General features: G+C 42.5%; 1 protein-coding gene across 1 annotated transcript in view; it reads left to right on the top strand.

Moving 5' to 3' along the window:
* Position 1: 1 nt before the first annotated feature.
* The window catches only part of TGFBRAP1 (transforming growth factor beta receptor associated protein 1), a 43,361-nt gene continuing 18,099 nt past the window's right edge, over positions 2–25,263 (top strand). Inside the window, exons 1-3 of the mRNA XM_089681236.1 lie at positions 2–72; positions 8,866–9,603; positions 19,916–20,110. Of these exons, the coding sequence (XP_089537362.1) occupies positions 8,895–9,603; positions 19,916–20,110 (904 nt within the window). The 5' untranslated portion in view covers positions 2–72; positions 8,866–8,894. The remainder of the gene's footprint in view (positions 73–8,865; positions 9,604–19,915; positions 20,111–25,263) is intronic.

The following is a 25,263-nucleotide window of genomic DNA, read 5'->3' on the forward strand; positions in this document are numbered from 1 at the left end:
CCTGAGCCCGCCCCCGTCGGTGGCACGTGACCGTGGCAGAGCGGAGGCCTGGGGCTGCCAGAGCATAAGCAGGTACTGACCCCCACCCCTTCCCCCGGCATACCTGTATACACCGCCTGGTTGGAGCACAGGGGGCCTCTCCATAGTTCCGGGTGTCTTCTAGTGCTGTGTACAGGGCAGCCTAGTGTCAGCCTCCATGGGAAGGGAAGTTGTGTCCAGTGATTCCTATAGGAGGGCGCTTGTACAGTCTGTGTACTGACTCTTGTATGTCAGCAATTTCCTTCTGTCTTCATAGGAAATGATTTACCTCATGAGCACACAATACTGTGTCATCACCCCCTTGGTATAGCAGTCTGTGTCCTTCCTAGGGATGCATGGCTCTGCCTCACCCACAGCACAATGACAGCTTCTGCTGCAATCTGAGGAAGGAATGACTGGTGACTTTCATGTGAGATACCTGACTTTTCCCTAGGAACAGCCATTACCCAGGATGCAATGAGCTCAGCCTGTGTGACAACCTCCCTGCTGGTGAAATGGATAGGGGGACATCCTTTAGCATTGCCACTAAACCAAATCCTCATTCTGCAGACCTAATCTATATCCATTCACAATGTAATGATCCTTTATTCGATTTTGAGGAAATTGTTTATTACGGTGTTTTTCTGCCTCCTTGTTACCTCCTGCGCAAGCACTCCTTTTCCATCTCACTTTCATTTGTTTGGTACAAGCAGTGTACATTAGTTGAACATATTTATTTATTTCAGGTACTTATATAGTGCTGTCAATTTACACAGCGCTTTACATATATGTTGTATATTCACATTAGTCCTTAACCCTCAAGGGGTGTACAATCTAAGGTCCCTAACTTACATTCATACATACACATACTAGGGCCAATTTATACAGGATCCAATTAACCTACCAGCATGTCTTTGGAGTGTGGGAGGAAACCCATGCAGGCACAGGGAGAACATGCAAACTCCAGGCAGGTGGTGCCGTGGTTGGGATTCGAATCAACGACCCTAGTACTGCCAGGCAGAAGTGCTAACCATTTAGCCACTGTGCTGCCTATATGTAATATTCTTTTACCAATCCACGTTTATTGACACAAGGCAGCAACCATAACAGTTAACAGAAATGTTTCCAGATACAAAGGCAACATCAGGATATACATGGCAAAAGACAAAATAGAACATCCACAAAAAACCAAACAGAACATCCACATCAGGGCCACGAAACCTGAGAACAAAGCTTTAGAAAAAGAAAATCAATTGAGCCCCATAGGCAATGATATCCCTAGAAATGGTCAGCGTGCATATCCCGAGCCACCGGAACTCTGTCCACGAAACATGGAACTGTAAGTCCCTGGGGGGGAATAATGGGGCTGCCTTACAGCCATTTTTTGTGTAATATTGAATTAAAACAGATAGCAAAGCAAAACGAGTAAAAGGAAAGGAACTTGGAAGAGGGAAGCAAGAAAAAATATAAGAAGGGGAGGGGGGATTTGGGGAGAGGCAGGAAAAAGGGGGGCAGTCAGCAGGGCCCAGTTCAAAGAGAGCTTTACACTCCTCAGAATAGACCAACCTATTCCACAAACCCTGTCTATATGTAATGTTCTATGCACACTGCAAATCCCATAGTCCATCTTGGGAGTGGGCAAGAGAGTGCCTACATACAGCAGCAGCGTGGAAAATGAAGGTAGTCGCCACCCTCTACAGGGAGTCCGATCAAAGCAGTGAAAAAAAAAAAGGAATCTGGAGGAGGCTGAGAACAATTAGAAGGTCCTTTTTGATTTAGGCCCAGTTCACACTACGGCCGTTTTACAGGCTCAGTGTTCAATTGAATGGGCTGCCGTGCCTTGTGAAATGCAGTTAAAATTTCCCTGTACCTCTCCAGAAATTGCAGCCTGCTTTGGGAACCACGCTACCAATGCAGGCAGCCAAAGCTCTTTTGCCTGTACGTCTCTTGTGGATCACATGAGTGCAGTTCGTTCTGCATTCCTGTGACCCATTTTTGCCTGACAGCGGGCTGAAGTTGCTCAGCCGGCCCAGGTTGGTTAAAGATCCTGACTGTAAATTTGGGGTATACACCCCAAAGTCTTGAGCAGTGCTTGACTCAGCCTCTCAGTGGTCCGCTGAGAGCCTTAACTAGCCGCTCCCTTCCACAGCCAGGCACTCCAGTGAGTGCTGGAGGGGAGGGGGGGGGGGGCAGAGCAGACAGTAACTGCCTGTACAAAGATGCATTCATCTAACACATGAGATGTTTGAGTGTAAAGTTAAACCTTGCAATGCATACAGCAATGGTTGTAGTGCACCAGACCACCCCACTCAGTTTCAGCAGTGATCTGGGAACCCCTGCTTGTGATCCAGGAGAAGGGATTCCCAAACACACCCACCACAGGCCCCTGACTGTATCTCACACTGTAATCCTAATGTAACAAAGTATCCCAGTGGTTTGGTCATAGATTATACTGACCCCACTCCTACAAGATGTTTGCTGTCCAGTCTGCCCAGTGCTGTATACCCTTTCTCCCGTACCCTCCAGAATTCTGCACAGAGCTAGCCTTGCATGCACATCTCTTATTCCCTTTTAAAGGAACTCTGTTGCCTAATAATAAAAGAAGACTGTGCATACCTGCAGCAGCAGTTTACATTGTTCTCTGCTGTGGCTGAATGATACCATTATGAATGGGCAAAGTTCAAGTATTTTGGAGCTTTCCTGTCCACATTCCTGTTGGCCATTGAGGCAGCCCACTGTAGTGATGGGTCTATAGAAATATAACAAAAGGACAGCACACACCCACCAAACCCCGAACCAAAAACCCAATCAAGTCCCTTAGCAATCTTTCCCCTGAAGTACATAAAAATAGATATAAAATAATACAGCAAACTTGATTTAAATGAATAAACACAACAATAATATCAATACAACCCAAAATCCAAATAAAGTCTAAAAAACACTCTTGCTGGTGATTTCACAATAATTCAGATCCTAGGGCAAATTTGATGATGAACTTCTGGAGTTCATCATCAAATTTGCCCTAGGATCTGAATTATTGGGTCTATAGAAATGTAGGTGTGTGGGTTTAGTGGACAAGCTGTGACACTACCTGGAAGTGTCTGAGGTTATTTATCCATGACTGACTGGCATTTGGGCAATGAAAGCTACTGCAGGTATGTGCACTCACCCCTAGGTGCTTTCACTTAAAGCTCAACTAAACCCTCCTATCCTTTACAGCTACGGATGCTGCCATTGCCTTGGTTCAGCGCATATGATCAGTTATGAAACTAGTCATTTGATGGCTGGACAGTTAATTTGAGAGCACACGCAACTGTGACCATTACCATTCACAGCATGCCTTGAAAGTAAGTTTATGAAAGTATCATTTTAACAGTGGGATAGTTTTAGTTCCGCTTTAATAGCTGTAGCTGCTATCCTTTAATAGGTTTTAGGGCCCATTCACATTTGTCCATTTTTGGCAGGTATATTGTTTTTTTTTTCGAAATCAATATAAACACATCAGAATGAATGTCAGTAAAGATTAATAAGTGTCAATGGAAATTTTGATGTGATTTGCTTACTTCAGTCTAAAACACATCTGTCAAAACTGGATAGGTGATGGCTGTTAAACTCCCCTATGCTGCATAGTATCTTTAAGTGTTACTAAACCCACAACAGTAAAATCAGTCTGTATATGCAGTCAAGCATGCTTGTTATACTCACTGTGGAACCTAAGGGGTTAATCCTCTGCATTATGTAAAAAGGCTGTTTGATCCTGTCTTCTCTGATCCTCCCCTTCTTCCACAGTCCCCACTCCATCTGCTGATAGAACAGAGCCTTGAGGGCAAGCTGCATATGCTAAGTTTGGTGTGTATTGCTAGACAGGTTTTTTTTTTCCTTGGGACAGTGCATCTGATCAGCACACGACCAATCAGCAATGTCCAATCAGAGGGTCAGGGGTCATGCAGCCTTCTAGGACACTCAGGGGAGAATGAAAACTCTTCCTACAAGCTTTAACCAGTGCACTGCTGGACACTGATAGAAGTCACAAAACTACTCTAACTGCTGGTAAGAAAAGGTATTTAGCAGTTTATATTTACTAAAATATTTGCATTTCCATGTTCTGTGTACAATGGGAGAGCAGATACCCAGGGTCCTGGGTTTAGTAACACTCTAATCTCCATACTCTAGTGTACTAACTGGCTGATTTGCAAGCTGGAATCCCTTTTTTTAGTGTACTTTAAGCTGCACATCTGGGTTCAGTTTGCTCATTTAACTGTTGAGTAGTAACTCAGAATTAAAAAAAAATTGGCTTTGCAATATTATGCCTGTTTAGAATCGGTCTTTGATACATAGGTAGCAGTATGTGGCTCTGGTTCATTTATTAGTAGAGGACAGTGGCACCACTTTAACTCACTAAAATGAATGCCTGTAACTGTGTTACAAATCTGCCAGGCTTGATACATTTACACTTTAAAGGTCAAGCCTGGCAGATTTGCTACACAGTTACAGGCTCTAGTTTCAAAGAGTGCAAGAGGTTCCATACATAAATTTGCTGGCTGTTTTATTTATTGTAAAATGTTTTATTTATTGTAAAAAAAAAAAATTAATATCCAGTGCAACTTTTAACGTACACGTACTTCACAAAAACTGATAATAGGGTATCAATTAAAAGAAAAAAAGGATCTTGCTTCACAATATATCCTCAGCTTTCTAGATTCCGTATTAATTCCATTTTAGGTGTGGGCAGTGCTTTAAGGAATGAGTTTGTTTTTCCATTATGTTAAATCCATAAGCAGTGCAGTAACCGTTGGCCCATGTCAGCTATGTACACAAGGACTGTTTCCTACTGTTATCACATGCTATGCTATCTAAAGTAGGTTTACTGCAGCGATTAGAAACAATTGTGGCCCTTGGCAAGGTGATAGAGTTGGCCCCCATCCCTTCAAGTGCATTGATAAGGATTGTAGTAGGCACAGCAAAGCTGTGCATTTCTGATATCCCACAGTATTTCTTATGAGACATAATCACCTACAAGTATTTCCTCCCTTGTGAATTGGCAGGCAGATGTACAGCTTTAACCAATTGGGATATCCCCCTGCTGGAGCATAAATGTTGTTGTAGCTGGACTCCCTGGGCGCCCATTGGTTTCTAGGCTCCTGCCCATACTGCCTTGTGCATAATCTGGCTCTGATTTTCCTGACATAATGTTGAAAGGTGAAATGTGAAACGATTTAATTCCATAAGTTACAGGGATGGCAAATATTCTGTTTTCCATGTTTCTCTTAGGCTCAGTTAACATCTGTGTGGGGTGGTGCCGCTGCAGGACCTGCACAAACACTGGCAGGTGCAACCACTTTCACAGAGAAATGTTGGACCCTTGGGTGGGTGCCATTAATCCTAATGGCACGCCGCCAACACTGGAAATCGCAAACTTACTGGGAACCTTGGTTCCTGTGCTGGCTGCAATTTAAAAAATAGTGCAGGGACTTATTTCTTGCCTGTCCTGAGGTTATGGCAGCCTATTCAAATTAACCTCCCTGAAGGTATTCCCGAGTGTAGCTCGGGGTAAAGTTTAGTACCACAAGCGGTAACCCCGAGCTACACTCGGGAATACTCTGCAGCGCTGCTCCAGGATCTCTTCTTCACTTACCTTGTCCTGCGCTCCTGCGATGTCCCTCCTGCAGTGTCCCCTGTAATGTCCTCCGGCCGATGTCAGCATCCGTCTTCTGGGTTCCATTCCCTGCGATGTCGGGACGTACGGGGATGGAACGGCAGGAAATTTAAAAATGTGAAAAAGTGACATTCACTAAATACACTAAAATCACATAGTAAAACATTACTGTATCAAACCATTTCACATACATTTTGTCCCGAGTGCTTTGTCCTGTGCCCTGCCTGCATTTTTACTGTTCCTTCTGCCTGGAAACTGAGAAATAGAGTTCAATGGATAACCTGCTGAAATGCATGGGAGTGCGTTTTTGTTGCAATTTTACAGCATTTTGCATTTTTAGTCTGCCCAGCAAAAAAAAAAAAATTCCGCTTTAAAAAGAGAAAAAAAGGAGGTGAACAAAATGCCAAACGCGGTAAAAACGTGTCAAACTCGTGTAGAAAAGCACTATAAAATGGACAAAAAGCAAACTGCATAGGTGTGAATGGAGCATAAATGCTGCAGAAGAATGCGAGCAGAAAGGTAGGAATATTTTATAGCAGTGGAGGCATTGCTTGTCTTTCTCAGTAATAGCCTGCCTGCTTGCAGTCTTTTGTTAAATTCCTTAATTTCCACTATTGGTCCTTTCACACAGGCATCCCATTTTTTTTTTTCCATCAGTTATGTCACGTTTTTCAAAGAAAAAACTGATCCATTTTACAGTTTTTTGCATGTACTACCAATGCAAAAATGGATTGTTTGTCTATTTACATCCATTTTTCGTCCTTTTTTGTTTTTTTAATCTATTCCAAAAAACAGATGTTCATGGATGCGAATGTAAATAGATGATCATCCGTTTACAGCCTTTTTTTCCTTAGAGATGCATTGATGTCCGTTTTTTCATCCATCAACAGATGGATGAAATATGGACAAACGGAACTTGAAAGGGGTCTAGAATTACAGTTAGGTCCAGGGGCGGACTGACAACTCATGTGGCCCCCGGGCAATAGGGGATCATGGGGCCCCTGTGTCCTTGCTCAAACTCAAAAAAGCCTATGAAAAAGGTACCAGGGGCATCTCATGGGGCCCCCTGGTGACCCCGGGCCCTTGGGCAGTGCCCGAGTTTCCAAATGGTTTGTCCGCCCCTGGTTAGGTCCATATATATTTGGACACAGTCACAATTTTAGATTTTCAGGTGTTTACTAAAACATATTAAAGCTATAGTTATATAATGGATATGGGCTGAAAGTGCACACCCTCAGATTTAATTTGAGGGTATGTACATCCAAACTGGAGGAAGGGTTTAAGAATTACAGCTCTTAAGAGCAGCCATCCCCCCTTTTTCAAGGGACCAAAAGTAATTGGACAATTGAATCAAAAGCTGTTTCATGGCCATCTGTGGGCTACTTCGTTATTTCTTCATCAGTTAAGCACATAGAAGGTCTGGAGTTGATTCTAAGTGTGGTATTTGCATTTAGAATCTATTGCTGTGAACCTACATCATGCATTCAAAGGAGCTGTCCATGCAAGTTAAACAGGCCATTGTGAGGCTTCAAAAATGAAAAAAATCCATCAGAGAGATAGAAGCAACAGTTTGGTACAATCTGGAGAAATCAGAATGCATTGGTGAGCTCAGCAACATAAAAATGCATGGATGTCCACAGAAGACAACAGTGGTGGATGATAGCAGGATAATCTCTATGGTGAAGGAAAATCCATTCACAACATCCAGACAAGTGAAGGACACTCTCTAGCAGGTGGGCGTATCATTGTCAAAGTCTACAGTCAAGAGAAGACTTCACGAGAGCAAATACAGAGGGTTCACCACACGGTGCAAACCATTCATAAGCCTGAAGAATAGAAAAGCCAGATTAGAATTTGCCAAAAAACATCTAAAAAAGCCAGACCGGTTCTGGAAAAGCATTCTTTGGATGGATAAAACTAAGATTAATCTGTACCAGAATGTTGGGAAGAAAAAAGTGTGGAGAAGGCTTGGAACAGCTCCAGATCCAAAGCACACAACGTCATCTGTAAAACATGGTGGAGGCAGTGTGATGGCATGGGCATGCATGGCTTCCAGTGGCACTGGGTCATTGGTGTTTATTGATGATGTGACAGAAGCACCTGGATGAATTCTGCAGTGTTTACAGATATACTGTCAGCCCAGATTCAGCCAAATGCAGCAAAGTTGATTGGGCGGCACTTCACAGTACAGATGGACATTGATCAAAAACACACTGCAAAAGCAACCCAGGAGTTTATGAAGGAAAAGAAGTAGATTATTCTGCAATGGCTGAGTCAATCACCTAAACTCAACCCAATTGAGCATGCATTTCACTTGCTGAAGGCAAAACTAAAGGCAGAAAGACCCACAAACAAAGAACAACTGAAGACAGCTGCAGATAGAGCCTGGCAAAGCATCAAAAAGGAGGAAACCCAGTCTTTGGTAATGTCCATGGGTTCCAGACTTCAGGCAGTCATTGCCAGTAAAGGATTCTCAACAAAATATTACCAATGAACATTTTATTTATGATTATATTCATTTGTCCAATTACATTTGAGCCCCTGAAAATGGAGGGACTGTCTATAAAAATGGTTGCAGTACCTAAAATTTGTACTTGATATTTATGTTTAATCCCTTCAATTAAAGCTGAAAGTCTGCACTTCAGATTCATTTGGATTGTTTCTTTTAATTTATTATAGTGGCATACAGAGCCAAAAGTATGAAAATTGTGCCCGTGTACAAATATAAATAGACCTAATTGTATATCTGAAGCACTAACTCTTTTATTTAGTTATGGATATAGTGGTGAATGGTTAAAACCTGTGTCAGTTTTTACCATCTGTGTCCTGATTAGGAGACTTTCTATCCTGGCTACAATGTTGTTACTGAGGCAGGAAGTGAGAGAACATCTCCTTAGGTACACAGAAAGGAAAAAAAAAACACCCTACTAAGTATTCTTGTTCCTATTGTCTCCCTGCTAGAGATTTTTAATTTTGTCCTGTCCTGGTGAAAACATGACTGCTTAGTTGAGAGACGTATTTTGAAATGTTAAAATATTACCTTAGTCTTCTTTATTCTTTCTTGTCTCTGCTTTGCAAGGATTCCACAAACACTGCTTTTGCCCAGCCAGTGAAGAAGATGACATTTTGTGGCTATGAAAAAATATATATTTTTTAAATGTTTCTGACTGCATTTCCTTTTAACTTTACAGGACGCCCTGGGGCTCCCCTCTCCTTGGCCATGAGTGTGCAGGCCTTCAGATTGGTGTGTGCATCTGGAAAGGAGCACCTCCCTGCTGGAATACAGATTGAGTGCTTGGAGTGCTCTGGACATGATCTGTACATTGGCAGCAGTGATAGCTGCATTCACCATCTTCTGCTGGTGGAAGAAAATGGCACGGAGTCAGCTGGACTTTCACTGGGTCAGCAGTCAGATTATCCTAACACTAGTTTTACTACCAGCCGACAAAACCAGAGACAGCTAGGTGTGAAGAAGCCTATATGTGAAATGAGAGCCGCCTCTGCCCTTGACCGGTTACTTGTTCTGTGTGATAATACAATTTTTTTGCTGTGCAGTGACTCTCTTGAGCCAGTACCAGGGACTAAGATCAGGGGTGTTCTTAGCTTCACCCTGAATGAGAATCCAGTAAGCGGAGACCCATTCAGTGTAGAGGTCTGCTTGATCTCCTCCAAGAAACGAACAGTGCAGATCTTCAGTGTGGGACAGGAACGGGTACAGATAGTTCGAGAAGTGGCTACACCTGAACAGCCATGTTCTCTTGCTGCTGATGGATATTATCTGTGCCTGGCACTCAGCAGTCGATATGTCATTCTAAATTATAATACAGGGCACTGCCAGGATCTCTTTCCTTATCCCAGCGAACAGAAGAAACCAATTATTAAGAGAATCAGCAGACAGGAGTTTCTGTTGGCAGGACCTGGAGGATTAGGTGGGTACAATATATGTTTACATTTTAGATTGAAATGAATAATTTATTATAATATCATGCTTCAAAAGTAATGTTTTATTTTTGGTTAATGAAACATATAAAGTATGTCCTATTTTCTTTAATTCTTTCCAGAGTATGCCATTTTTCTGACCTTTTCTTATGGTGATAGAAATCTACTTAAAGTAGCAGTAAACTCAATAGCTAACATGTCATGTAAGCTGTACCATCTTAATATAATTTCAAAATTCATATTCAGTATTTTTAACCACTTGCCTACGGGGCACGTATACCCCCTTCATGCCTAGGCCAATTTTCAGCTTTCAGCACTGTCGCACTTTGACAATTGCACGGTCATGCAACATTTACTCATATGAAATTTTTATCATTTTGGCACAGATAAACAGCACTGATAGGCGGCACTGATGAGCTGGCACTGATATGCACTGATGGGTGGCACTGACTGGCGACACTGCTGGGCAGCACTGATGGGGGCACTGTTGGGTAGCACTTCTGGGCACTGATCAGCAGTGCCCTGATGATCGGTGCCGATCCGTCCTCTGACAATTGCTGGTTGTCTGCAGTACTTTCCTCATGCTGTGACAGCGTGAGGAAAGTGCAGTCGATAACTGGCAACTGCATTTACCGATGATCTGCTGTGTCATTGGACACAGCTTATCACATGGTAAAAGGCCGCTGTGATTGGCCTGTTACCACATCACTTGATCAGCTGAGTCTGTAGGACACAGCGATCACGGAGAACGCGGGAGGGCGCATTCTGGGAGGACATCATATGACGCCCTCCCAGAAATGGACAACTGTGCTGTAGCTGTCATTCAGCTATAGTACGGTTGGCAAGTGGTTAAATCTGAATTGTATTTTTGCCATGTAGGCCCTTGTGTAGATGCTTCTGGTATAGGGGGTGACAATTCTCGGTCTTCCAGTTATGCTTTTACCATTGTCACCCTGTCCCACGGATTTACAATAGACTACAAGTGGTCCTTTCAACATACATTATGCAGGTATGATTCACAGTTGTCACCATCAGGAAAACTGTTATAAGAAATACCATACAGGTATCACTGGAACACACGAACAGCATACAAACGGGAAGTGTCTACAAAGAAAGACTGTAGGAGATTGTGAACAATGAGATGCAACAGGTGATAAGAAAGAGTCATGACCTTATTAACCCCTTGGCGCCGGCGCCTTCTGGCTCTTTATAGGTTTCGGGAGGCGGGGTGGGGTTTTAAGGTCATGTGACCGCCGTGATTCGCCGTCACAGCAGTCACATGATTGGGAAAGGTCACGATCGAAAGCGGAGATTGGGACCTTTCCGTGAGTACTGGACATTTGTGCTGGGAGTGCACAGGGCACACACTCTCAGCACATGTGTTTTTCTTAATTGCATGCAACTGTGCGACCGCTCAGCACCCTGACGCTGAGCACGTGCACTCAACTTCTTTGGTCGACCATGGCCAGGCCTGTTCTGAGTGGAACCTGTCCTGTTAAACTGCTGTATGCTTTTGGCCACCGTGCTGCAGCTCAGTTTTAGTGTATTGGCAATCTTCTTATAGCCTAGGCCATCTTTATGTAGAGCAACAATTCTTTTTTTTCAGATCCTCAGAGAGTTCTTTGCCATGAGGTGCCATGTTGAACTTCCAGTGACCAGTATGAGAAAGTGAGAGCAATAACACCAAATATAACACACCTGCTCCCCATTCACACCTGCGACCTTGTAACACTAATGAGTCACATGACACCGGGGAGAGAAAATGGCTACTTGGGCCCAATTTCGACAGTTTCACTTAGGGGTGTACTTACTTTTGTTGCCACCGGTTTAGATATTAATGGCTGTGTGCTGAGTTATTTTGAGGGGACAGCAAATTTACATTGTTATACAAGCTGTACACTCACTACTTTACATTGTAGCAAAGTGTCATTTCTTCAGTGTTATCACATGAAAAGATATAATAAAATATTTACAAAAATATAAGGGGTGTACTCACTTCTGTGAGATACTGTATACTTAGCCCTTTTTCTTGTCTGAGAAGAGGTGCAGCTACAACCAGTGATTGCAAAGCATTCTCCAACAAGCCTGTTCGACAGAAATCGATCATTAGTGGCCACACATGAATTGAAATTAGGCCAGTCCCTGCTGACCCGACTGATCAGACTGTATATGCAGTAAAGCATGCTTGTTATACTCACTGTGGAACCTAAGGGCTTAATCCTCCACATTGTGTAAAAAGAGTGTTTGATCCTGTCTCCTCTGATCCTCCCCTTCTTCCACAGTCCCCAATCCATCTGCTGAAGGCCTAGGAGGCACTCTGCATATGCTTACTTTGGTGTGTATTGCTAGAGAGTGTTTGGTGTTTTTTTTTTTTGGGGGAGGGTGCATGTGATTAGCACAGGGCCAATCAGCAGTATCCAGAGAGAGGGTTAGGGATCATGCAGCTTTATAGGACAGGCAGAGGAGAATGAAAACTCCTCCTACAAGCTTTAACCAGTGCTCGGCCTGACATTGATTGAAGTCACAAGACAACGCTTTTGTGAGTGTGTTACAGTTTCCTATGTTGCGAGTTGGTCTGTCCATGCTCTGGGTTCCTGTATGAAAGCTGAGTACTTCCTCTTTCCTGCACAAAACTCTGCCCCACATCACATGGGGATCCTCAAAGATTGTGACTGACAGCGGAGCTCCACTGTATATCATTACTGTCTCTGTCTTTTGCAATGCAGTGTGAATTGTGTCCCATTGTCTTCAATGGAGCAGCACCAAGAACACATGTACATGCATTTTTTTGGTGCATTTTTGCCTGTGATTTGTGTTGGTTGTTAGGAGCTGGCACTAGCACAGAGATGAGTCTTTGGTTGTTAAGGAGCCGAAACCATCCTAACAATCGTGTCATCCCTGCTGCAGGGGATTCCCCACTCACAGTAGAATGTAAACAAAAGAGCCAGCATAAAAAAGAAAAAAAAAAAAACATAAAAAAAACCTGTGGGCCCTCTGAGTCTGGTATGGATTTTACAGGGGAACCTCTTGCCAAAAAAACAAAAAAATGGTGCAGGACCTCAACCAAAAGCCATACCTAACAGACCCTTTTCCAGGAATGCAGCTAGCAGGCAAGGAAATGCGTGGGGGTGGAGGGGCGGATGGACGATGGACGTGCACTTCATTTACCACAGGGGTGCTTACAATATTGAGCTTTTACACATTCATGAAAAACCTTTGTGCCATAAAAGAAAAAGAAAACTGTTACTGTAACTGCAGTGTGAGCTGATGTTCCTCTGCAATTATACCCAAAGGTGTGTTCCCCAACAATTTGAACTGGGACTTTAAAGGCAACCCAAAACATAATGTAATTACCGTATATACTCGAGTATAAGCCGAGTTTTTCAGCACATTTTTTGTGCTGAAAAATGGCCCCCTCAGCTTATACTCGAGTCAACGTCTGCAGACGAGGCTCCGTCAAGGGGGGCGCGTACAGGGGTGGGCAGAGGGCTGCTGTCACCTGGCTCCCACGATGATCCATCCAGGAAGCGCTGCTCCTTCCGTCACTCCGGCCACTCCCTCACTCCTGCCGCTCGGCTCCGTCTCCTCAGCGGTGATTGGCCGCCAGAACTGTAGCTCAGGAAAGGTACACAGGCGGCCAATCACGGACAAGGAGGCGGAGCCGAGCGGACCCGCGAAAATCAAGTGAGGGAAAAGCCGGTAAGTGTGCAGTGCAGAGGTGCTGCTGCAACCACATATGCTGGCTGCAGCAGCACCATACTGCAACAGGGGTCAGCAAGTGTCATTGGTGTGAGTGGGAGGAATAGTGCCGCATCATTGGTGTCACTGATACTAATGATGGGGCATTATTCCTCCCACTGACACCAACGATGGGGCACTATTCCTCCCACTGACACCAACGATGGGGCACTATTCCTCCCACTGACACCAACGATGGGGCACTATTCCTCCCACTGACACCAACGATGGGGCACTATTCCTCCCAGTGACACCAATGATGGGGCACTATTCCTCCCAGTGATACCAATGATGGGGCACTATTCCTCCCACTGACACCAATGATGGGGCACTATTCCTCCCACTGACACCAATGATGGGGCACTATTCCTCCCACTGATACCAAGGATGGGGCACTATTCCTCCCAGTGACACCAATGATGGGGCACTATTCCTCCCACTGACACCAATGATGGGGCACTATTCCTCCCACTGACACCAATGATGGGGCACTATTCTTCCCACTGATACTAATGATGGGGCATTATTCCTCCCACTGACACCAACGATGGGGCATTATTCCTCCCACTGACACCAACGATGGGGCACTATTCCTCCCACTGACACCAACGATGGGGCACTATTCCTCCCACTGACACCAACGATGGGGCACTATTCCTCCCACTGACACCAACGATGGGGCACTATTCCTCCCACTGACACCAACGATGGGGCACTATTCCTCCCACTGACACCAACGATGGGGCACTATTCCTCCCACTGACACCAACGATGGGGCACTATTCCTCCCACTGACACCAACGATGGGGCACTATTCCTCCCACTGACACCAACGATGGGGCACTATTCCTCCCACTGACACCAACGATGGGGCACTATTCCTCCCACTGACACCAACGATGGGGCACTATTCCTCCCACTGACACCAACGATGGGGCACTATTCCTCCCACTGACACCAACGATGGGGCACTATTCCTCCCACTGACACCAACGATGGGGCACTATTCCTCCCACTGACACCAACGATGGGGCACTATTCCTCCCACTGACACCAACGATGGGGCACTATTCCTCCCACTGACACCAACGATGGGGCACTATTCCTCCCACTGACACCAACGATGGGGCACTATTCCTCCCACTGACACCAACGATGGGGCACTATTCCTCCCACTGACACCAACGATGGGGCACTATTCCTCCCACTGACACCAACGATGGGGCACTATTCCTCCCACTGACACCAACGATGGGGCACTATTCCTCCCACTGACACCAACGATGGGGCACTATTCCTCCCACTGACACCAACGATGGGGCACTATTCCTCCCACTGACACCAACGATGGGGCACTATTCCTCCCACTGACACCAACGATGGGGCACTATTCCTCCCACTGACACCAACGATGGGGCACTATTCCTACTTATAACAATTTTATAGTAGGTGCCTCATTTCCCACCCTCGGCTTATACTCGAGTCAATAGTTTTTCCCAGTTTTTTGTGGTAAAATTAGGTACCTCGGCTTATATTCGGGTCGGCTTATACTCGAGTATATACGGTATATGAATCATTTTATTCTAAAAATAGAGACATTGTAATTTAACATATAACACAACTTACCATAAAGCAAAATTGTTGAAAAATTATTTAGTACATAGTGATTTTGTAGGCTGCTCTAAAAAGGACCCCTGTAAAAACGTAGGTACGTTTAGATGAGGGGACTGCCCCTTTTGTCAATATATGAATACCGACAGTGATACCATTCTACCAAATGGGGATAGATATAGACCTCGACACTTTGCAAATTGTAAAATGGTGGGAGTGGTCTATTTACTGAGTTGTGGCTGTGGAGGCTTTTACACTGGGCAAACCAAGCTTGAATTTCGGAAACGAGCATATCACCATATTTTCAGTATGAAATCAGCTAATCCGGATTTACCCTTAGGTCGCCATGTTAGGGACATTCATGGCAGCAAGTTTCCTAAAATCTCATTTGCCATCCCTGATAGGGTCCACCCTAGTGGTAGAGGGGGAGATTGGAACAAACTTTTACTCCAAAATTAAACCAGCTGGATTGTGTCACTTGACGCCACTCCCCCCCCAGGGCTAAAAGATACACTCAGTTTTAAGCCCTTTTTGGACGGTTTTGTTTTGGGTGGCTGGGAGAGATAGAGAGAATTCCATTTTTGGACCATTGTCATCTAGTCCTCCTTGTTCCACGTTGTCAGACCCCATAAATTACTCATACATAACATCGTCTTATTGACATTTTTTGGGGGCCATGCTTGCCATTCTGTTTATGCATTAGTTGTATTTTTGTACTTTGTCTATATCTAGCTTGCTGAGATTTAGTTGCACTTTGCACATATTCTGGTTTGCTTTATATGCATGTTTTGTACTATCACCACTAGATAGCACATTGTTGCGATCCAAGGCTCACTTCACTAACCTAGTTTTGCTTTTCTGTTTTGGAGGGGAGACTCTTCCCCTGGGTGTGTTCTTCATCTCCACCCGGTGCACCAGGGCCAGCTGGTTCTCCCCGGCCGGCCCTGTTTTAGTGTCCAGCTGTGTAGAGGGGGATTGTAGGGCTGCGCTGTCCACTCTTCCCCCTACTTGGGCTTTCCCATCCCGCTGTCACTGGCATGCTAGTCGCTAGATTTGTGTGCCGGTAGGTAGCCTGCGTGTTATGTCATCCCACCCCTTTGCTGTGTAGGCGCCTCGGGGTTGCCATGATGGCGGATTCGCACATGCGTGGTTCAGTGTTGGTACTGCGCATGTGTGAGCGTTTAGATGCCATATTTAAACTTCATATTATGCAATACATGGAAGATCTTCTGAATGCCACTTCACTACTAACTGGAGGTGCTCACTCTCGGAGAAGTATTGGGGAATTCAGGTAAACAAGAACTATTTACTCCTTCTTTTTTGACCCTACATTCTTCCACAAATCCTCTTGTGGTCTTGTGGGGAGTGCATTATTCCTTTAGTCACTTGTTACGTGACACTCAGCCTACACAGCTAATCCCTTAGATCCCTATTTAACTTATATTGTTGATACATATTAATTTTAGAGTGTCCGTGGCCAATGGGTTGTAGATTTGTACTTTTTCACAGAAGTTTAGGCTCCCTTTATTGCTAGTATATACATCTACTATAAGACATGAAGTTCATTTAATATCTTGATAAGCCCCCTGAGAGGATCTGAAGGGTCCGCATAATACTTGGTGAAGATAGTCCCAGACTACTGTGGCATATATACACTATTGTGATACACACGTTTCATATCTTTATACGCCATTGGTTTGTAGTAGACTAATTTCAGACACATATTGTGGCAATGTTGGTATTGATTATTTTAATTTTCTTTCTTCTGCTGTCTTCATGAGGACAGACAGTAAAGTAATGGCTTCATATTGTATTTTATAGGCTCTTTCTTGTCCTCTTGCATCCACGTAAGTGGGTCCATTGTCCTTTCAGGCGATACATGTGTGAGAGGATTGCCCACGTTTGGGGATTGGTTGTCCTCCTCCCCCCTTCCTTTTTTGAGTTCCCCCTTTACCATCCAGCCCTTGGTGCACCAAGTTGCCACTGATGAGCATATCAGAAAAAGACTGTCTTGTGCCTTTCTTTGTGCAACTATAACATTCCAGAAAAAAATTAGATGGTATGTAGGTTGTAGATTTACATACAGTTGTGCTCAAAAGTTTGCATACTCTGGCAGAAATTGTGAAATTTTGGCATTGATATTGAAAATATGACTGATCATGCCAAAAAATGCTTTTTTATTGAGGGATGGTGATCATATGAAAAAATGTATTATCAAATAGTTGTCTGGCTCCTTTTTAAATCATAATGATAACAGAAATCACCCAAATGACCCGGATCAGAAAGGAACTGTCAAAAGTCTTGTGTAACAAGGTAATGGAACTTTATAATGATAGAAAAGAACATGAAAATATGTCCAAAGCCTTGACTATGCCAATCAGTACTGTTAAATCACCTATTAAGAAGTGGAAAGTTCGGGGATCTCTTGATACCAAGCTAAGTGCAGGTACACCAAGAAAGATTACAGTCACACCTGCCAGAAGAATTGCTCGGAATACAAAGGGAAACCCATAGGTAACCACAAGAAAAATACAGCTCTGGAAAAAGACAGTGTAGTTGTTTTGAAGGCGCACAATATGATGACACTTGAACAAAAATGAGCTGCATGGTCGAGGTGCCAGAAAGAAGCCTTTACTGCATCAATGACACAAGGAGGCCTGGTTAGGCATGTCAAGGTGTTGTCAGGTATATTGTAACTGGGATTTTTTGTGGCATTGGTGCAGTAAAAGTTTCTTTCTGGCACCTCAACCAAACAGCTAATTTTTGTTCAAGTATCACCGTATTGTACTCCTTAAAAACAACCACACCATCTTTTTCCAGAGCAGCCTGTATTTCTTTTGAGGTTGCCTGTGGGTTTTTCTTTGAATCCCAGACAATTCTTCTGTCAGTTATGGCTGCAATCTTTCTTGATCTACCTGCGCTTGGTATCAAGAGATCCCCAAACTTTCCACTTCCTAATAGGTGATTTAACAGTACTGATTGGCATATTCAAGGCTTTTGACATCTTTTTATGTCCTTTTCCATCTTTCTAATGTTCCATTACCTTTTACGCAAGACTTTTGACAGTTCTTTTCTGATCCCCATGGCTCAGTATCTAGCCTAGTCAGTGCTTCCTTGTAAGAGCTAACAAACTCATTGACTATTTATACACAAACACGAATTGCAATTTAAAAAGCCACAGATGTGGGACATTAACCTCTAATTGGCATTTTAAACCGTGTGTGTCACCTTGTGTGTCTGTACCAAGGCCAAACATTCCATTTTGATCATAGCCATTTGGGTGATTTCTGTTATTATGATTTAAAAAGGATCCAAACAACTATTTGATAATAAATGGCTTCATATGATCATCATCCTTCAATAAAAGAGCATTTTTTGCCATGATCAGTCATATTTTCAATATCAATGGCAAAATTTCACAATTTCTGCCAGGGTATGCAAACTTTTGAGCACAACTGTATGTTCCTGATTGTATTTCATTTGTTAGGTGACACCTGAAGAAAGACTTATGTTCTGAAACGTGTCAGATTCCTTGCTGACGTTCATTCACCTCTCACTGCCTTCTGGATTGTAGGAGAAGGTGCAACACTACGTGTCAGCTCATAGCAAGTCATATAGACAGTTCTTTTGCTATATTATGTATGTTTTTAACATGTGTGTTGTCTTAAATTATGATGTCTCTTTTTTTTTTTGGGGAATAAAATGATTTATATAATTACATTTTCTGTTTTGGGTTGCCTTTTAAAGTCCCAGTTCAAATTGTTGGGGAACACACTTTTGGGTATACAACGTTTGGGATGTTGGCAACTTTGTAATGAATTCAGTGCTGGGTCCATTTACTTCCTCTTCAATTAGTGTATATACAGTGGGGCAAAAAAGTATTTAGTCAGCCACCAATTGTGCAAGTTCTCCCACTTAAAAAGATGAGAGAGGCCTGTAATTGGCATCATAGGTAGACCTCAACTATGAGAGACAAAATGAGAAAAAAAATCCAGACAATCACATTGGCTGATTTGGAAAGAATTTATTTGCAAATTATGGTGGAAAATAAGTATTTGGTGAATATGAAAAGTTCATGTCAATACTTTGTTATATATCCTTTGTTGGCAATGACAGAGGTCAAACGTTTCCTGTAAGTCTTCACAAGGTTGGCACACACTGTTGCTGGTATGTTGGCCCACTGTAAATCCCAGGGTAGGGGGTGCTCATATACCGTAGGTGTGTAACTGGCCAGATCACAGGTGAAAATGGTAAAAAAAAAAAGCTTTAAAAGAAAACGAATGCAGCTTAAGGATGGGTAAGCTTGCAATATTTCTGGTTTTGGGCTTAATACCACTTTAATCAGTGATTAAAAGTATCAATTTTGGATGAAAGCTGTGTACTAATATACATTTATCGCAAGATCGCTTTGAAAGCGGTATTTTTCGTACGATTTTCTGATCATGTTTACTAGGCTTAAAAGTCCTAGAACTATTAGATCAACTTGGCAGCCACTCAACATATTTCTCTTCATAAAATAAACAATAAGTTTCCTCTCCACTGGTGTGTATTTTAGGGCCAGGTTACACCACTTGCAGTCCAGTTTGTTTTTGTTTAGTTTTTTTTGTATTTGTGTTTTCTGCATCAAACACAAACATGTTCTAGAAAAAAAAAGTAAAACATGCTGCATTTTTCCTGCACTGGACTGTATTGGAAAACAGTAAAATGCATCAAATGCACTGGAACATATCAAACATGCATCAGACCCCAGTACAGTGGGGAAAAAAGAAGAAATAAAGCATCTGGAATGCATCCAGACATGCACCAGAACGCATTAAAACGTGCATGCAGTTACATCATCCAGGAGGGATCTGGAGTGCTTTTTTTTTGGCATAAACCAGCCGTTACTATTACTGGTATTTTTTCTTAAATTTTGCAAACTGTTAACAGCCTTTGTTGTTGTTGTTTCGGCAGGTATGTTTGCCACAGTAGCAGGGATCTCCCAGCGTGCTCCAGTTCGTTGGTCTGAAAATGTAATTGGAGCTGCAGTGTCTTTCCCTTATGTGCTGGCTTTAGATGAAGAATTCATCACAGTGCACAGCATGCTGGACCAACAGCAGAAACAAAGCCTGCCCTTCAAAGAAGGAGTTATCCTGCAGGATTTTGAAGGTACTGGTTGTGAATTGGGGTTTGTGATATAGTATAAAAACACTGTTCTATGTATTTATAACATTCTAGAATATGATGGCCCTAAGGCCTTCTGTGCCATGGGTACATGTACAAAAGTGCACTTCATTCATGTCACTGTACAGCAGCGTGATTATCACAGCTTGCTGCAGCTCAGCTCCGGGCTGCATTACAATGTGGACGGGACACACAGAAAACAATTGTTTTCTGTGTATCCTTGCAGTGACTGGCATTTTGCACTGCAATAAAATGTCCGGTCACTGCACACAGTGTGAATTCACCCAGAATGTTATGAACATTTCAGGTTAATGGAGAGGGTAGGGTTCCATTTCTCACTGGGCTTTTAGGGGTCTTTGGGAGCCTAATGGAAAAATCTATCCCCCAACTCCTGCTTTTGCTGTATGTAAGAACCAATTATACAGCCAAATAAAAAAAAAAAATATATATATATGTATATTTATATATACTGTATATATTTTAGCCATTCATTATATGAAAATATAATTAAATGTATTTTTGCATACAACTAGCCTATGTACTGGAATGTGTCCTAATTGTCCTAATATTGGTTTACTGTACTCTTCTACAAAACTGCTCTCAGACTGGAAGGGTAAGCACTAGGCACCTATCTGGGCTATACTACATTGTACAATGCATGTCAGCCTAACACTGAACATGATTGCAGATAGAGCACAGAGGTGACTTCATCAAGATACTTCTGCCCCTTCATTGACCACTCAGCAAGCTGAGGAAGCGCAGATGACTAAGGAACTTCAGGAACCATCATTCCCAAAGTCAGTCATCTGATGGCTTTGTGCCATTAACATGATACCAGAGGAACGTATAAGTAAGATTGTGGTGTTGACTTTTGCATGGAATTCCATGTTTTTATTCATTTCTTTTGATCAGAGTTTCTTTATTACAGGGAAACAGAAGCACAGTCAGTACTATAAACATACTCTGTGGGCACTGACGGAATTGATGCAGTGTACATGAGCAATTGTAATGATCAATGAATAGATGCCAATAAGACATTTTCTTGTCTGTTTCTTTCCTCATATGATTCAGTGATAAAAAAAATTTAAAGAACAGACAAAACCTTAAATAATATGGATTTCATCTATTCATTAATATACATAAATCTATATCTTCCAGTCCAGATTACTCCATTTCTTTTAATTGTTAGAACCAGAAGTTTGTAAAGGGTTTTTTTTGTTTTTTTATCTTTTTATTGTTTTTTTACATATTGTCAGCATTTGCTTGTTTCCTTCCTCCTATCAGAACAGGATATGCCTGGGAACCGGACAACAGCACATATATTCACATAGCCTTGATAAGGGTGAACAGAGCGGACAACAGGACACTGGAACGTTAGCATTGATTGAATTTTAGACAAACAGCCCTCATAAGTTTGAATATAATGCAGAGATTCACTTAAGCAGAATACTGATAAGTGACTACAGGAAAAGAAGTCATGTTTCATCAGCTCTTGCAGGATGGCCATGGCTGGCTATGTTTACCCTCCCTGAAAAGTACTGTAAAACTGTTTTTGGCTATGGGCATCAGTTAGTGTGCTGGGTAGGTGTTACATGGCGTTCTTTTCTGTATTGTTTAACCACTTGAAGACCAAGCATTTTGTGGCACTTTTTTGTTTCCAAGTTTAAATCAGTATTTTTTTGCTAGAAAATTACTTATAACCCCAATAAATTATATATTTTCGTTTTTCTTCTTAGCAAAGACCCTAGAGAATGAAATGGCGATCATTGCAATTTTTTATGTCACATGGTATTTGTGCAGCGGTTTTTCCAACGCAATTTCTTGTGAAAAAAAACATTTTAATGAATTAAAAAAACAAAGCATAATACTGTATATACCCCAATTTTTTGTAAAATATGAAAGATGATGTTACGGCAAGTAAATAACGTGTCACGCTTGAAAATTGCACACACATGTTTACAGGTTACCTGTTTAGCGTAATAGAGGAGGTCTAGCACTAGAATTATTGCTCTTGCTCTAACATTAATGGCAAAACTTCACATGTGTGCTGCGAACACCGCTCACATATGCATGTGCAACTTACATATGTGCTCACTTCTGCACGCGAGCACGGAGGGATGGTTTTGCTTTAAAACTTATTTATTTTTACACTATCCCTTTTATTTATGTATTGATTTGATCACTTTTATTCCTATTACAAGGAATGTAAACATCCCTTGTAATAGAAATAAGGATGACAGGTAGTCTTTAACCTCCCTGGCGGTATGATTATTTCAGATTTTTGGTGCTGAAAGCGGTACCATTTTTTTGCATGGAAATATGTATTTTTTTAATTGTAGGCCTGTAATTTTTAGGAAAAACTCACTGAAATCTGTCCGAACAAGAGTCTAGTAAACATCCCGGGTATGATAAAATTTGAAACACAAAATCATAAATTATAATTTAATAAATAATCATAAAAATAATATAATAATAATAAAAAATTTAATTCAATAATATAATCAAACCAAAAACACTGAAATTTGAAATATAGCGCCAAGTTCGTACCTTGCTGAGCTCAGTCGCAAAATCGTTTTCAGTGTCTGATGACGAATTTCCCCCACGAATCATTATCACTCAATTCTGCAAGTGGTTCTGATTTACTATCGCTGTTCTCTAGCTGATCTAAACCGCTTTTGACCTAAAGGGACACTTTTTGGATGCCATGGACGTTTCTCAGTTTCCAGGCAGAAAGAACAGACAAAATGCAGGCAGGGCGCCGGACAAAGCACTCGGGACAAAATGTATGTGAAATTGGTTGAGACAGCAATGTTTTACTATGTAAAAAAAAAAAAAATGTCATTTTTTAAAATTTTTAAATTTCCCGCCGCCGGCGGCGCCCATACGTCCCGACGTCACAGGGACAGGACACAGAAGCCGGATGCCGGCATCGGCCGGAGGAGATGGCCGGGGACGCTGCAGGGGACACATCGCGGGAGCGCAGGGTAAGGTAAGTGAAGAACACATGCCTGAGCAGTGCTGCATGGTAAGCCCGAGTGTAGCTCGGGGTTACCGCTCTTGGTACTGAAATGTTACCCCGAGCTACACTCGGGAATACCGCTAAGGAGGTTAAGGACAGCTCTGGGGTCAAAAAGACCCAAAATATCTCCTTTACTTTTAAAAACAAAAGATCCAAATACATTTTTTTGATCTTCTGCTTTAAAAATACAAAAAACAAACAAAAATTGGCATCACTCCAGTCCTCAGAGATGACAGAGCCCCTCATCACCTATGTGACAAGCCAGCCTCACCGTCTGATTGTTTCTTGGGCGTGCCGGTTGAAACAATAAGCCTGAGAAACCCCGCGGGGGGGGTATGGCTGATATCTTGAGCCATAACCCCAGTAAACCACTTGCAAACTGCAATATTTATATATGTATTGCGGTCGGCAGTATTAAACCCTCAGCGTTTTTAGTTCAATACATTGAGCACAATGAAGTAAACATTGACTAGAAAACATTTTGTTAAAATTCCTACTCCAGCACTTGCAGTTTACATCTTTCAGTGCTGCTGGCTCCTGTTCTCAGTGCTTCTTCCCTGAATTTCCTTTTTTTACAGGAAAGTGTTTAAGGATAAGTTCACCTTTCATAAAATGTTACATATTACACCCATAATCAGGGTGTAACATGTTATGAATGCACTGGCCCCTGCTCCCCCCGCTTTGACAGCTAGTGGGGGCTATCTTCTCTCCCCTCGCTAGCTGTCAAATTTAAAAAAAAAAAATGTGGCTCCGTCACTTAGTCACTGTGTTCTGTGAATGAGAAACTACAAGTCCCAACAGCCTTAGCGGCTGTCTGCTTGCAGTTGTCAATGAACGACCACGGTGCTGTGTAGCACCGTGGTAGTTCATTGAGTCCTCCTTACAGTATATTGGCTTCCCCGTACATCCCGTACGGGCAAGTAGATATACTGACAGATCTGCAGGAGACCTGCATGGCGCTAGCGGTCTGCTGACCGCTGGTTCAATGATTTAGAGGCTCCTGCAACAAAAAAAATAATAAATGATATCACTTAGTTGCATTTTAACAGTAAACAGTCAGGCAGTCTGTTAGCTTGGAGGAGGAAGCTGGAACAGGGGACTTCCTTACTGTCCTAGGCTATGGGGCTATTGTTTCTATTGATGCATGCAGTGTAGGGAGGCGCAATCTCTGCATGTAAGGGTGACTTCATAGGGTGCAGCAAGAGAAAGGAGACAGCCTGAAACGGGAAACCTGGGACAGTGGTCATGTCACCAGCTCAAACTGTAATAAAGGCAAGCATTGAAAGTTAACCATGCTGAATACCCAGTAAGTAATTAATTCAGCTGTTGAAAGTGCTTAAAAACTGAGGGTTTACTATAATTTTAATCATTTACAGCATTTAAAGAGGAAATTCTTTTTATTCTGGTCCTCCTTTTTGTAGTATAAAACTTACTCATGAGATATTTACCCCTTTATCCTTTTCATAGCTTTCTAAATTAGTTTATTGCAAATTCTACATAACATAGTGCTCATATTAAATAAACATATTTCCTGTGTAATAGCTTTTTTTGCTGTAGAGTTTTATGGATAGATCAGTAGATCAGCAGTTTTTGAAATACTCAGACCAGCCCATCTGGAACCAACAACCATACCATGTTCAAAATCACTTAAATTCCCTTGTTTCCCCATTCTGATGCTCGGTTTGAACTTCAGCATTTCATCTACACCACATCTAGATGCCTAAATGCATCAAGCTGCTGCCATGTGATTGTCTGATTAGTAATTTGTGTTGCCAAGCAATTCAACAGGTGTACCTAATAAAGTGGCTGGTGAGTGTAGAAAGCTTAGTTCTCATCTGTTCAGTAGCTTACATGGCTAGACCCAGGGTGGAGGAAGAGCTCTTTTCTGGTGTGTCAGAGCAGTAAAACTGGGCAGGGCAAGTCTGTCCTACATAGTCTATTACATAAATTAGCAACATATACACTAAGGCCTCATTCTGGCCCAGAGTAGTAGACTAATGGTTTCATACCTAGGTGCAGCAACACAAGAGGAATAGGAGTATCTTTGCTTACCATAACTACTTATTGTGCTTGTAAACAAAGGGTATTTTTGATTTTTTTCCCCCTGCTCTGCAAAGTA

Source organism: Staurois parvus, unplaced genomic scaffold, assembly GCF_062004578.1.
Source record: "Staurois parvus isolate SC_StPar_1 unplaced genomic scaffold, SC_StPar_1.0 ptg000262l, whole genome shotgun sequence".
Taxonomy (NCBI): Eukaryota; Metazoa; Chordata; class Amphibia; order Anura; family Ranidae; genus Staurois; species Staurois parvus.